General features: G+C 51.8%; 1 protein-coding gene across 4 annotated transcripts in view; it reads left to right on the forward strand.

Annotated features, from left to right (window-relative positions):
• The window catches only part of RAP1GDS1 (Rap1 GTPase-GDP dissociation stimulator 1), a 125,307-nt gene that overhangs the window by 68,571 nt on the left and 42,799 nt on the right, over positions 1-13,937 (forward strand). For 3 of the 4 annotated variants that reach the window (XM_085894762.1, XM_085894766.1, XM_085894763.1), the window contains one exon: positions 4,843-4,962. The exons of the other annotated variant lie outside the window; for it this stretch is intronic. In XM_085894762.1, coding sequence (XP_085750888.1) covers positions 4,843-4,962 — 120 coding nt within the window. The remainder of the gene's footprint in view (positions 1-4,842; positions 4,963-13,937) is intronic. 4 annotated transcript variants of the gene reach the window in all.

The raw sequence follows: 13,937 nt of genomic DNA on the forward strand, positions 1-13,937 counted from the left end.
GTATGCCATGCTGTTCGAGTTTACCAGGATCTCGATGTAATAAGTAGCAATTCAGTGGTGATAAGTAGTCTAGTAAATGTTCATTTCTTCAAGGGGGAAATGATAATTGTCACGTAATTAGATAGGGACACGGGATAGGGTAAGTGTGTCTGCGTAAACCCCTTTTAGTAGTCCCTGGAGACTGGCCGTGACGTCACAGGACAGGGCTGCGGATGGCTCTGCCCCGTGATCACGATTGGCAGAAGGCGACGGCGGTGGGCCAATAAAACGGCTCGATTGGAAGTGATGAGGACGGGAGGATAAAAAGGTTCTGTTCGGGGTCGAAAAAGAAGAGGAAGAAGATCGGGACAAAGTGTTTTTTTGGTGTGGAGGCTGTTGCGCGGGAAGCGTACTTGTTGTTGTGCTGATTCGATCGTGTTCTTCATCGTGTCTTGGAGCCTTGCTGAGCCTCGTGCCTCACCTTGGTTGGCTCTGGGGTTCTGCTGACTTGGAGTACGGGGTCGAACGGCGGGCGGACCTGCCTCCCTCTCCTGCTCGCAATTTGGCGCCAGAACTGGTTCCCTGGTGGCTGTGAGCGGACTTGGGCCAGGACCAGGTCGACAGCACCACTGTTTCTCCTGCCCCCCCTGACGAGAGCAAGGCCAGCTCGTCCGACGCTGATCCAAGGACAGTTGCGTCCACACCACGGTCCAGCCTGACCACCAGAAGTAGCTACGTTGTGTGTGTGTGTGTGTGTCTGTGTGTGTGTGTGTGTGTGTGTGTGTGTGTGTGTGTGTGTGTGTGTGTGTGTGTGTGTGTGTGTGTGTGTGTGTGTGTGTACTTGGCGCCTTAGAGGGTTTGAGATCTGTATATTCATTGGAATTGTCTGTGTTTTCCCCACCCCCGATCCCACACCATCCCGTCGAATCGCCCCGGATCCCTCTTCTTGCCGAGTCTTGTTATTTCTGGTTAATAATAAAAAAACAAATAAACATCATCAACTCAGTGAAAAGCGACTCGTGCCACCTTCCTTGTCCCGTTTGCCTTAGAGCGATTAGAACCGCCATGTTTGGGTTATAAATAAATAAACCGCCTCCATCGTTTCGGCTCATTCTACGTTGGCGGGACTGTTCAAGTCCCGTGGACGTCACAATATATATATATATATATATATATATATATATATATATATATATATATATATATATATATATATATATATATATATATATATATATATATATTGTTACGGCTGTGGAAATTCGCAATACACCATAAAGGTTCCTTAGATTAGCTATGCCGGTAAGTGAGTGTTCAGATAGGTCCCCACCGTTGTTTAAAGGGATTTCTTCGTGTTCATCGGGCTGCGACTCTTTGAGATAGCCGTTTTTCTTTGTCTATGGTTATTTTGAGCCACCATTGCAACAAACCTCCACGTAAACAACAACCACCACCAACTACGCCACAACACCCACCACAATCACACCACCCCCGCAACAATCACCACCATATTCACCACCACGCCCGCTTACGAATGCCATCCTCCGCGGACCACGGTAAGACGGTTTCCGCGTCGGAAACCATCCCAGAAGGATTGGCAGAACAAAAGCTCTTGTGAAGCCTGTGGGGTTTTTCCCGCCTGTTTTCCCTGCGCTTGGTGTGAAGGGAAGGGGGTGGGGCAGCTCGCTCCCCATTGGTGGAGGCACGGTGTGAGGCGGTCGGAGTGGGGGCATGCCCCCCATCGTGAGCCTTCTGGAAACACCTCGAAGGGAGGTGGAGCCGCGAACGGGGCGGAGCAACGGGCGGAGCCCCGTGCGGGAAGGGCGGAGCCCCGGATTACAAAAGGCGAACAGACACAAGGCTCGCTCTCTCTGTGATTCACGTTGGGCCTCCTCTCTTCACGGTTCATGCGCTCTTCTTGGCTCACGCTCCCTTCCTCCTCGCTCGTTCCCGCGCTCTTGGCCCGGCGCGGCCTGTTGGTGGAGACGCGGACGGGAGGCGCCGCAGTGCGGCCTGTGGTGGACCTGCGTGTCCGGACGAGGGGTGCCGGAGAGGGTTCGCCGGCCGCGTTGGAGGTCGGAACCAGGTGCGACCCCGCTAACGGTCGTGGGAGGGGGACTGGACGGCCACGAAAGGGAGGTTCTTTATTTTCTTTTTACTTTTGCTTGCATGTTGTGACGCCATCTGTAAGTACAACCTGTTTAAGTGATTGTGTTGTACAGAATTCCCTGTTTTATTCAGTTGTATTGTTTTCTTGCTGTACATATTGCATGACTGCCTTACGTGTGTGTAAATAATAAATGTGCTTGTCGAACTGTTCCCCGTCGTTGCGTCCTTTCCTTTATTGAAAGTGCCACCTTACCTCGTGGAATAATTAGTGAGGATTTGAACACCCGAGTGAAGAAGAATCACTGAACCGTCGAGCTCTGCGATAACACCGCTCGGTTATCCCTGTAGCACGGAACGAACCGCTTAAGCGGTTCGTGTCCTAAGCCGACCTGCGGCATGGTGCAACCCCTCGGTAGGTTACCCGCGCGGGTATTTAGGTATATCGACATTCGGCGATTCAACCTATTTCGCGCGGGTAGAATGCGGACTGGGTTGTGGTGAGGTTAAACCCCCACCTGTGACTGGCTCCTGGCGGTAGTTCCAGGAGGGTCACGACTGAATTGTCCGTCTGGTGGACGACGCGGTTGCGATTGGAGTTACGCAGCCGATCGCACGCCAGGCGGACCAGAATTCGTAACAATATACACACACACACACACACACACACACACACACACACACACACACACACACACACACACACACACTTGGTCTCGGCTCATGGAAGAGCTAGGACAGAGAACAGACCAGGACACAAGATAACAAAGGGAACAGCAGGAGAAAGGGGAAACGGAAATTGCAGAGCGGAGGGAGAAGGTAGACGAAAACAGATAAACAAGGGATGCAAGTAACGTTGAGGGTTAAGGGAGAATGTAAGGGGTGAACAAGATGTATTCACAAGTAAAATTTTGGGAGGGGTGGGGTGGTTTAACGAGTGTATAAAAGATCATATCTTTGAATGGGGGATGACTTGAGATGGTGCTGAACAGCTGTCTTGGAGAGAAGAATGAGATTGAAGAGAGCATGGAAGGTCGTTCCACAGGTTGGAAAAGAAAGGAATAAATGAGCAGAAGTGAGAAGTGATCCTAGATTTAGGTAGTTTCACTAGGAGGGGTTGCTGGTGGATTCCGTGCATCCTGCAAATACTTTGTGGGGGGGGGGGTGGTGGAGAGAGTACGGAGAGGGCAGAGAGTGAAAAAACAGAAATGAGGCAGGAGAAGAGAGAGAGAGAGTCCACTGACCTGTCGGCGATGGCAAAGTAATAGGTCCGTAGACTCACCTTCATCGTGAGAGATTCTAATGATCTTGAAGACCTTGGTTTCCACAGCATCAAGCTGAGAAAGATGTGAGGCCAGGGAGCCAGCCCAGAGGAGAGAGCAGTACTCCATCAAGCTGCGAATGTGGATAAGAGCTCAGGCGTGCAAAGGAAGAACTTTGCATTACCGAGGACACACAGCCGGCGTCTGGCTTTGGAGGCCAACTTTGAAATGTGGCTTACCCAAGAGAGTCGTGGTGTTGTTTGATAATATTTACATGGTTGCATAAACTGTATATTAGTTTTTTTATGTTATTACAAAAACAAATTGGGGTGGTGATGGCTTGACCATTCAACAACACAAAACATAACCAATTGGTAGCATAACTCCTTGACTTGGTTCTTAATGTTTAGGTGTTTGCGAACCATGCTGGGCCAGCTGGTTTGCAGAACAGATTGCAAATGGATTTTTACAATCTGCTTTTTTTTTCCCATTTTCAGCCTATTTTTCTTTAGCAACAAATCTAATTCTTGAGAATTTAATGACATGAACATGGAGTGGACGTGAGTCATGTGTGAGATGCTGGCCGATTTGGTCATTAGTTATAACCTTCACAAATATGCCAGAACTTTGATCCCTCCTTTCTCTATCCTCCCCTTAACTCCAATCCCCTCTCAACCTTCCTTCTCATCCTTCCATACTCTTCCCACATTCTTCCTTCTCCTCCTTTTTCTTTCCTATCATCCTTCCTTTTCTTCCTTTTCACAGTTTTAATTCCCCTCCCCCCATGAATATGTAGTAAATATGTTGTAGTCTCTCTTTGCAACTTGTTTGCTATTATATGTGTAATCGTAGACATAAATGGATTTGCTGGAATGAATAACTAGTCCTGTATTTCGTTAGTATGTACATTAAAATGCAGGGTATCTAATCTGGTGCAGAACCTTGAGATATACTATTGATCTGAGGTTTCCACCACCTCCCTCGGAATTCTTGTCTGCATTCTTAAATGGTACGACCCTTGCATGAATAGCTAAAGTGTACAGGTACAGCAATGAAATAGATTTCTGGATGGTTTTGAAAGTGTTATCGGGAGCCGTACACCTCGTCACGAGGCCTTCTGAGTAATTAAGCTCAGGATAATGGGATTTGACAGATGGCTCTCCTAGTGCAACAAAGTGGTAGCATAAAAGGTGCATTGTCCTGATGAGAGAGACAAGCCACCTGCCCTGTCTTCAGTCATGCATATCGATCTCTGGTGATAATATTCCTAGTTTTATTCATTTTATTTTGCTAATCTCTAATTTTAGATGTGCTATGCACTCACATAGGTCTTTTACATTTTGCCCAGTACACTGATTTCATTCTTTTTTTAATCCTTGGGGAAGTTGATATTTACTGTTTTTAATGAAACACAAGTGCTTTTGATATGTGTGTGCAGTTGTTAATTGTGCAGGAAAGGGACTCTAATCAACGTTTTTTCATTTTATCTGTTCAGAGGTTCACCGCTCAGTCTGCATCTCTCTCCTTTCTTCTCTGCTCTCATTGCTGGACAGTGAGCAACCAAAAGTGCTTCTGCACACAGGAAGAGCACTGGGAAACATCTGCTATGATAATCGTAATTGCATTTTCTCCTCGTCACCCAGCACTTGTTACAATATGCCACCACTACCATGAACCAGCACTTGTCACGCCACTAACACCATCACCCAGCACTTCTTTCCACACAACTATTGCTACAGCCTGGCACTCGCAGTCAGCTTTGCCGCCATCATCACCAATATGGTCTGGCACTTTCAGCCAAAATTTAATCCTACGAATGTCATATTTGAGTCATATAATATAATACGTGGCGCCAAGCATTTCAAATTAAATTTCGGTTGTTGCTTTTCTGTTGGATTCCAAAGCTTTGCACAATTTTCTCAGGTTATTACAATCAAATCTTGTGTATATTTTGGCCAGAAAGGTGTTTCAACCATCATTTAATTTGTAATTTGTACTGGGAGGGGGGGGGGGAGAGGGGGGAAGGGGATGAAAGTGTCCATAGTCAGATTCACAAGGTGCTAATATTGTGTGAACCTGGTTTCATTCACTGAACCTAGTGAGTTATCCTTGATGCAATGAATAAGTTTACTAATATGAACATTTTGAAATTATTACTTTTAATCATATCAACTTATTCATTTACCATATTTTTTGGTGTATAAATCAATTCTTTTTTTCTCCGGAACTCCAGGCCTCGACTTATACTCAGAATCGACTTATCTTTAAGCTTAAGGAAGACCATGAATTGCATTAATGAAAAAAAAATTGCTGTGTGATATTTTCTGAAAGAGATTGTATGATTGTTAATTTAAAACACTATGATTAAAATAATTTAAAACACAGTGCTCAGTGATTTAAGCTCTTTCATTGTTAGTCTCGCCCTGAAGGGGATACAAGACGATTGCAGTGTGTGTGTGTGTCTGAGTCTGTGTCTACAGTATATATTGTTGTGGTTACCAAATTCGCAAACCACCATTCAGGTCCCTTAGGTGAGATATCTCCGTAAGTATATGTGTAGTTAGGCCCAAACCCGTTGTCTAGTGGGAATACATGTCATTTATGCGTGCTGCGACTCTTCAGGATAGCCGTTTTTCTTTTACTATCTTTATTTTGGACCAACCGCCATTGTTACCACCACCAACCACAACATCAACCACCCACCGCGGCGCCGCTTCACGTCACACCTCGCAACCGTCGCATCGCCACCGTTCTTGCGCCGCTTGTGGGTACCGGTGTTGGACTCGTGCAGGGCGCGCGCCGAACAGCGTGTACAAAACCACGGATTTTCCACTTCAAAAACGGATCAAAAACGACACACGCCCACTTTTGTTCCGTCCAATCGGTGAGCGAGGGGCGATTTGGCCCCGCCTCCAGGGCGTTGGAGGGCGATCGCTATATGCAAATTTATGGATCAAAAAGCATTCACGCCCACTTTTTCTCGGGCCAATGGGGAGCGAGGTGAAAGGTCGAAGGCAGGGGGTCAAAGATGAGAGAGCGAAGCCACGGGGCTTATATAAGCGACCGCGTTCGTCAGTCGAGAGAGTTAAGACTTCGCAGTCGGTGGAGTTGGGAAGAAGAAGCAAGAAGGAGTTGGTCGTCGTCGTGTGCGTTGGAGTCGGAGCGAAGGGGACGGAGCTGTGGAGAGGCGGCGAGGGCAGACGAGGGGGTGCTCGCGTCGTGCCGGGAGCTGCACACCAGGGAGGCTGACGGCGCGACCTGGTCAAGGTGGAGACGCTCGTCGCGGGACTCGAGGCAGAGTAGAAATCCTCTATCCCCCGAGCATCAGCAACCCCCTCCTGTTTCCCCCCGCGCTGAGATAGTGCGACCAAGGGGGCCCCTTTCCCACCCCCTACCAGACACTGTCCGCGAGGCCCGCGGAGTTGAGGCACCATCGCCGCTCCGCGTCTCATCACCAGACGGGTAGGCCCGACCCGGTCTCGGCCTCAGGCCCGCCTCATCCTGGAGGGTTCTCTTTTCTTTTTTTTGGTTTTGGATATGTGTTGTCGGCGCCGTCTGTGAAGTAAAATTGTATAAGTGTTGCCGTGTGCTCGCGTAATCGGTATTAGATCTGCATTGTCGCATTTGCTTTTTGTGTAAAATTGCATTGTGTTTCTTTTCCTTTTCTATGTGCTTTTGGTGGAATTGAATATGTGTGCTTTCCGTTCATCGCGAATAAATGTGCTTTGTGTTGAACTGTTTCCCGCTTCGCTTCGTCATTTCTTTCATTGAATCCTCATCTTGCTTCACGTAAAGGGTTGGTAGTGGGCTGAATACGCCCGATAATTAATCGAACCGTCGAGGCCGACGATAACACCGCTCGGTTATCCCGATAGTACGGAACGGGTCGCTTAAGTGGCCCGTGTCCGAAGTCGACCTGCGGCGAGGTGCGATCGCCCGGTCTACCGTCCGTGTGGGTACTTAGGTAGGTCGAATTTGGCGAGCAACCCTATCCCACGCGGGGGCCGATTGGCTCGATCGCGGTGAGACCGAAAGGTCCACCCGTGACTGGTTCCCGGCGTTAGTCCGAGAGGGTCACGACTGGATTGTCCGTCCGGTGGGCGACGTGCTGCGATTCGAGTTACGTGGCCGTCAGCACGCCGGCGGGCGCGAATCCGCAACACTGGTGTCAGGTCGTGCGATACAAACTCATCGCCCTCCTCGCAGCACTGGTAACGGACAACGGGAAAACGGGCTGTCCTGTCTCCAATTAAATTCACGGGAATCGGTCCAGGGGTGAGAGAAGCGACCCCCGATTCCCTCCAAATTACGAGCGATTCAAATTAACCCTTTAAGAGAAGCAAGATGGCGTCTCAAGGCGAGCGGGAGCCGGGGGTATTAGAAATGGATGTAGAATGTGTAGGATCCATGGCCCAGGATGGAATGCCCGTGCAGGAACATGAACTCGCCCAACTGAACCCAGAGCCCGAAATGGGTGCGGCAGCGGCCGCGGTGTATGACACCTTCCCCCCCCCCTCTCCACCAAAACCCTTCCCCAACCCTTGCCGAAACGGCTCAGCTGAGTGCATCCGACATGGCCCAGCTATGCGCCATGCTGGCGGCAATGACACAAAAGATGGATGCAAATACAAATGAAATGAAAAACGAAATGAAAGGCATGAACGAAAAGATGGATGCGAATACACAACAAATGAACGAAAAGATGGATACAAATACAAATGAAGTAAAAACGAGGATGGATGCGAATACACAGCAAATAAACGGAATGGAAGCAAACATGAAGGAAGAAATGAAAGAGCTACGGGGTGAGACGCAGAACATGGGCCGATGCCTGCAGGCGGGCATGAAGGCCGTGACCAGGGAGCTGGGAATGGCGACTCCACGTGTGGAAGCAAACGAGCTGGAAGGGGGTGCAACGGCTGACAGGCCCGCGGTGGAGGCGGGTAAAAAAATAATTCGGGGGGCGTGTTGGGCGAGGGTCGTGACAGAGGAATCGACGGTGACCAAAAGGGAAAAATTAAATGGGGAGACCAAAACGTGTGAGACGAGACACGAGGTGACTACGACAGAAACTTATAAATGTATAGAGACACGGGAGACAGAAAAAATAGAGGAGAGACAACACGATGAAGACGGGGTAAGTGACGCACACACACACACGGAGGTAGTGGAGGATAATGGGGGTGAGCTGGCGGACTGGGTAGAGACCCGGTGCGAGCAGTTGGATGGCCTCCTCCAGGAACGAGGGGAGGGAGTATGCCCCCTTGAGGCGAGTCACGACCAGGTGAGTTCGGTCGTGCTTTGCGAGGTTGAGGGGACGGGTGCTGTGGACAGGTGCACGGAGAGCTTGGGGGGTATAGAGGCCCCGGAGACCCTTGTGGGGACACGAATCCCCAGTATGGTTGTCCCTGTGTGTGTGAGTGCGTCCCCGTGTGTGGAAGCGTCCCCGTGTGTGAGTGGTGTGGTGGCGATTGTGCCGGAGTACGTGCTTCCCAGCACGCCGTGTGTAAAAGGGGCACCGCAAGTGGAAGAGGCCGTCTGTGTGAGTGAAACGGCCAGTATGAATGGAGCACCACGTGTGAGTGGTGTGGTGGCGAGTGTGCCGGAGTGTGTGCTTCCCAGCATGCCGTGTGTGGGTGAGACACCGTGTGTGAGTGTCGCCGTGTGTGTGAGTGAAACGGCCAATATGAGTGAGGCACCGCGGATGAGTGCCCCCGCGTGTGTGAGTGGTATGGTTTGTGTGAGGGAAATGGCACGAGTGAGTGAAAGGCCGCGAGTGAGTGGAGCCACGTGTGCAAGGGAAATGGCATGCGTGAGTGAGCGGCCGAGTGTGAGAGAGACAGCGTGTGCAAGGTCGCTGTGTGTGAGGGAGATGTCGGTCGGCATGTGTGAACATGCAGCCGCGTCTCCCGGTGTGAGTATAATGGTGAGGTGTGTTAACGTCGTAACACGCAGGTGTGCGTGGGCGGAATGGAGACTACGACGGCGACATGAGAAGAAAGAAAGCCGAGTAGCGGCTGTAGTTGTTTCGAGGACCGTGCCGGGTTCACCCAGCAGTGAGCACGAGGTTCGTGCTGTGCAACGCACGAGACCGCCACGTGCTCGCTTGCGAGAGTGAAGTCCCGGTCCGGAAACGCCAGCGGTGGATTTGCCGATCCCGCGGACGGACAAAGTTTAGGCAGGACTACGGATTTGGACCGGACGGGTTCTCCACGCGATCGTGTGTGTTCAGCTCCAACGGGCAAAGCACACGTGTTCGCGTGGGGAACCCCTCGAGACGTGGGGCTTGTGTTTTTTTTATGCGCACGGTGACGCCATGGCTGCACGTGGGGTTGGAATCCGGCAGGAGGGGTATCTCTGCCGGATGGTACCGTCCAAGGAGGGACGAGGAACACGTGCAGCTGCATGACGTCACGGGCGGGTGCAAAGTGCGCGAGTTTCCGCGCTGGTGCTGCGCATGTAGAAAAAAAAAAGAAAAGAGCAAGCCTCACTTTCGGGTGCACAGGATTCCTGGGCAAGGGGTGGAAGACCCCCTTGGCCAGGGCACAGGATGGAAACTAGTTAGGGGGAAGGGTTAGCTTAGTTAGACCGCCTCCATGGGGCAGGGGTAAGTCCTCATGGGGCCCGTGGAATGGATTAGGTAGAGGGATTTAGATGAGCTTTAGGTTGGGAAATAAAATGATTTATTTGAAGACAGTGACAGACTTGTGGATGCGTAGAGTTGACGTAGCTTAGCGACGTAGTGTTAAATGGAACGTGCTTTAGTGTAAGGGACGACGTGGGAGCACGAGTTAGTTAGGGGATGTAGTGAGGAGGATGGCAGAGTTCAGCGGTGTGTGTGTTGAAGAGTTGTGGGTTGTGAGGTGAGTACGTGTACATGTTGAGTGAGTGAGGCCAGCGGGTCTGTGTGTATGGAGCGAATGGGGAATGCATGGTGCGATGAGTGATTGGGGGGAGGAGTGACTCCCGCCCAAGGGACCCCGGGGTCAGAGTAAAGTGAGTTAGCTGGGTTAGTCAAATTGAAAAATGGAGGTCGTTTTGCTGTTGGTGGGAATGTAGGCTCGAAACCCATTTGGAGGGGTGCAGGAGCCCTATTGACGGGCTTGGGAGCGTGGCTGCGAAAGGTGAGTATCGCTGAGTGGGTACCCCGGGCACCAGGCTAGTCGGCCGTGGTAGGCCAAGGGCCCATGGGGGGCCGGGATAGAGTAGTGGGCACGGGTGCGCCTGCTTGGTGCGGGGGCCCGGGGCGCCGTTAGCCGTGTGGGCAGTGTTGTGGGCAAGGGTGACCCTCGGAAAGGGGCCTGGGAAGCCAGCCTGCCACGTGTGCGTTTCAGGGGAGGTGCCATGGGGGGCACTCCCCGGTGTTAGGGAGCTGGTAGGCTCGGAGGCAGTGTAGTGCCCGGGGGTGCCATCGTCGGAGAATCGGCAGAGGGTCGTGCCTGCCAAAGGGAGCCACGTGTCCCAGCCATGAGACCGTGTGAGGGCACGGAGAGAAAATTGGGGGGCGAGGCCCGAAATTGTGTGGACACCAACACAGGCGACGGGAATCTGGGTTGTTAGAACCAATAGTTTAAGCAAGAGGCGCTTGTTGAAAGCCCCGGGGTAGTTTAACAGTTAAATGGTTAGGGTAGATTAGGAGATGTACCCCTCCGCACCATCCATCCCCTCGCTCTCGTTGTGGGCCGCTGGACCCACTTTGGTTATAGATCGCTGAACTCTGGGGAGGCCATTCTGAGGCTTGAGTTGGGCCTCGACACAGGACGCTAGCTCTCCCTTATTCCCCTCCGGGAAGGGAACGTAGGGGTTGGGAGTAGGCTAGGTGACAGGATAGGTTAGCCGAACAGAGACGATAAAGGGGGTTAGGGGACGATTTATAGAGGGGAAGTAAACATAAAAATAAAAATAAAAAAATAAGTGGGGGCTAAATTGGTTTTTCACAAATTAAGGGAGTGGGTATGTACAGTGACAGGCAAAGGCGATAGGTGGGAGGGAGACAGGTAGGTAGGTCCGAGCCCGCCTTCCGAGTGGCCAGCACAACCGCACTCCCTCCACCAACCTCCACTGAACGGCAAAGGCTGGCCACTTCATCGGCTGGCCGTGTTTTGCTTCAAGGCGGAGGCCGGCCAACTTCATCTGCAGCTGCTGTGCTGCAAGGCCTGTGCCGGCTGGATCATCTGCAGCTGCTGTGCTGCAAGGCCTGTGCCGGCCAGTTCATCTGCTGGCTGTTTTTCTTCAAGGCCCGTGCCGGCCAGTTCGTCTGCCGGCTGTGTTTGCCTACAGCGGCCTTCTTCTGCGGGCTGTGTTTGCCTGCTGCCTTTGCCATGCCATGCCCACTGCCCATGTTTACCAGCCTCGTTCAATTTCGCTTTGCCCCCCCCCCTGTTCATTTCCATGTGCGCCAGGATCCGCAAGGCAACAGTTTGCAAGCTGCGAGAACTGCCCTGTTGGCAGCTACAACACGGGCCTGCAGTGGCGGCCCGTGCACCGTGTTTGTGTCCATGCATCCATTCGTTGTGTTCATTGCGTGTGCCACTTGAGCTGGCACGGAGACTGCGTTTGTGCAGCCCAAGCACCGTTGTGGTTCACTGAGTTCAGTTCAAAAGGGAAGGCCTTGGACTGCGTGTGAGCAGCCAGCCACGTTCCCTGTCGCCTGCATTGTTTGAGCCAGAGACTGCATGCGAGCAGCCTGGCTCCCTGCTAACTGCTTTTCTTTTGCAGAGTTCAGTGATCCTGGGCCATGGTTTAGTGTAAAATTTGTAAGTTAAGGTTAAGATGTACTGTAAATATGAGTGCGCCCCCGGCATGTCTGTCTTAGCGCCGGCAATTTTATTTAAGTCGTCCGTGTGAGTGAGTTTGTTTAGGTAGTTACGCAGCCCTCAGGTTATTTATTTTGGGGACACGAATACCATGAATGTCGCACTCAGGGATCCGTAGGTAAAATGTACTAGGGGAAAACTACACATGATGGCACACGAGAATTTGACGACTCGGGACGAGTCTGTAAAAAGGGGAGGGGGTAGTGTTGTGGTTACCAAATTCGCAAACCACCATTCAGGTCCCTTAGGTGAGATATCTCGGTAAGTATATGTGTAGTTAGGCCCAAACCCGTTGTCTAGTGGGAATACATGTCATTTATGCGTGCTGCGACTCTTCAGGATAACCGTTTTTCTTTTACTATCTTTATTTTGGACCAACCGCCATTGTTACCACCACCAACCACAACATCAACCACCCACCGCGGCGCCGCTTCACGTCACACCTCGCAACCGTCGCATCGCCACCGTTCTTGCGCCGCTTGTGGGTACCGGTGTTGGACTCGTGCAGGGCGCGCGCCGAACAGCGTGTACAAAACCACGGATTTTCCACTTCAAAAACGGATCAAAAACGACACACGCCCACTTTTGTTCCGTCCAATCGGTGAGCGAGGGGTGATTTGGCCCCGCCTCCAGGGCGTTGGAGGGTGATCGCTATATGCAAATTTATGGATCAAAAAGCATTCACGCCCACTTTTTCTCGGGCCAATGGGGAGCGAGGTGAAAGGTCGAAGGCAGGGGGTCAAAGATGAGAGAGCGAAGCTACGGGGCTTATATAAGCGACCGCGTTCGTCAGTCGAGAGAGTTAAGACTTCGCAGTCGGTGGAGTTGGGAAGAAGAAGCAAGAAGGAGTTGGTCGTCGTCGTGTGCGTTGGAGTCGGAGCGAAGGGGACGGAGCTGTGGAGAGGCGGCGAGGGCAGACGAGGGGGTGCTCGCGTCGTGCCGGGAGCTGCACACCAGGGAGGCCGACGGCGCGACCTGGTCGAGGTGGAGACGCTCGTCGCGGGACTCGAGGCAGAGTAGAAATCCTCTATCCCCCGAGCATCAGCAACCCCCTCCTGTTTCCCCCCGCGCTGAGATAGTGCGACCGAGGGGGCCCCTTTCCCACCCCCTACCAGACACTGTCCGCGAGGCCCGCGGAGTTGAGGCACCATCGCCGCTCCGCGTCTCATCACCAGACGGGTAGGCCCGACCCGGTCTCGGCCTCAGGCCCGCCTCATCCTGGAGGGTTCTCTTTTCTTTTTTTTGGTTTTGGATATGTGTTGTCGGCGCCGTCTGTGAAGTAAAATTGTATAAGTGTTGCCGTGTGCTCGCGTAATCGGTATTAGATCTGCATTGTCGCATTTGCTTTTTGTGTAAAATTGCATTGTGTTTCTTTTCCTTTTCTATGTGCTTTTGGTGGAATTGAATATGTGTGCTTTCCGTTCATTGCGAATAAATGTGCTTTGTGTTGAACTGTTTCCCGCTTCGCTTCGTCATTTCTTTCATTGAATCCTCATCTTGCTTCACGTAAAGGGTTGGTAGTGGGCTGAATACGCCCGATAATTAATCGAACCGTCGAGGCCGACGATAACACTGCTCGGTTATCCCGATAGTACGGAACGGGTCGCTTAAGTGGCCCGTGTCCGAAGTCGACCTGCGGCGAGGTGCGATCGCCCGGTCTACCCTCCGTGTGGGTACTTAGGTAGGTCGAATTTGGCGAGCAACCCTATCCCACGCGGGGGCAGATTGGCTCGATCGCGGTGAGACCGAAAGGTCCACCCGTGACTGGTTCCCG

This window comes from Eptatretus burgeri, chromosome 9, assembly GCF_056783735.1.
Source record: "Eptatretus burgeri isolate ZD-2024b chromosome 9, Ebu_testis_v1, whole genome shotgun sequence".
Lineage (NCBI taxonomy): Eukaryota > Metazoa > Chordata > Myxini > Myxiniformes > Myxinidae > Eptatretus > Eptatretus burgeri.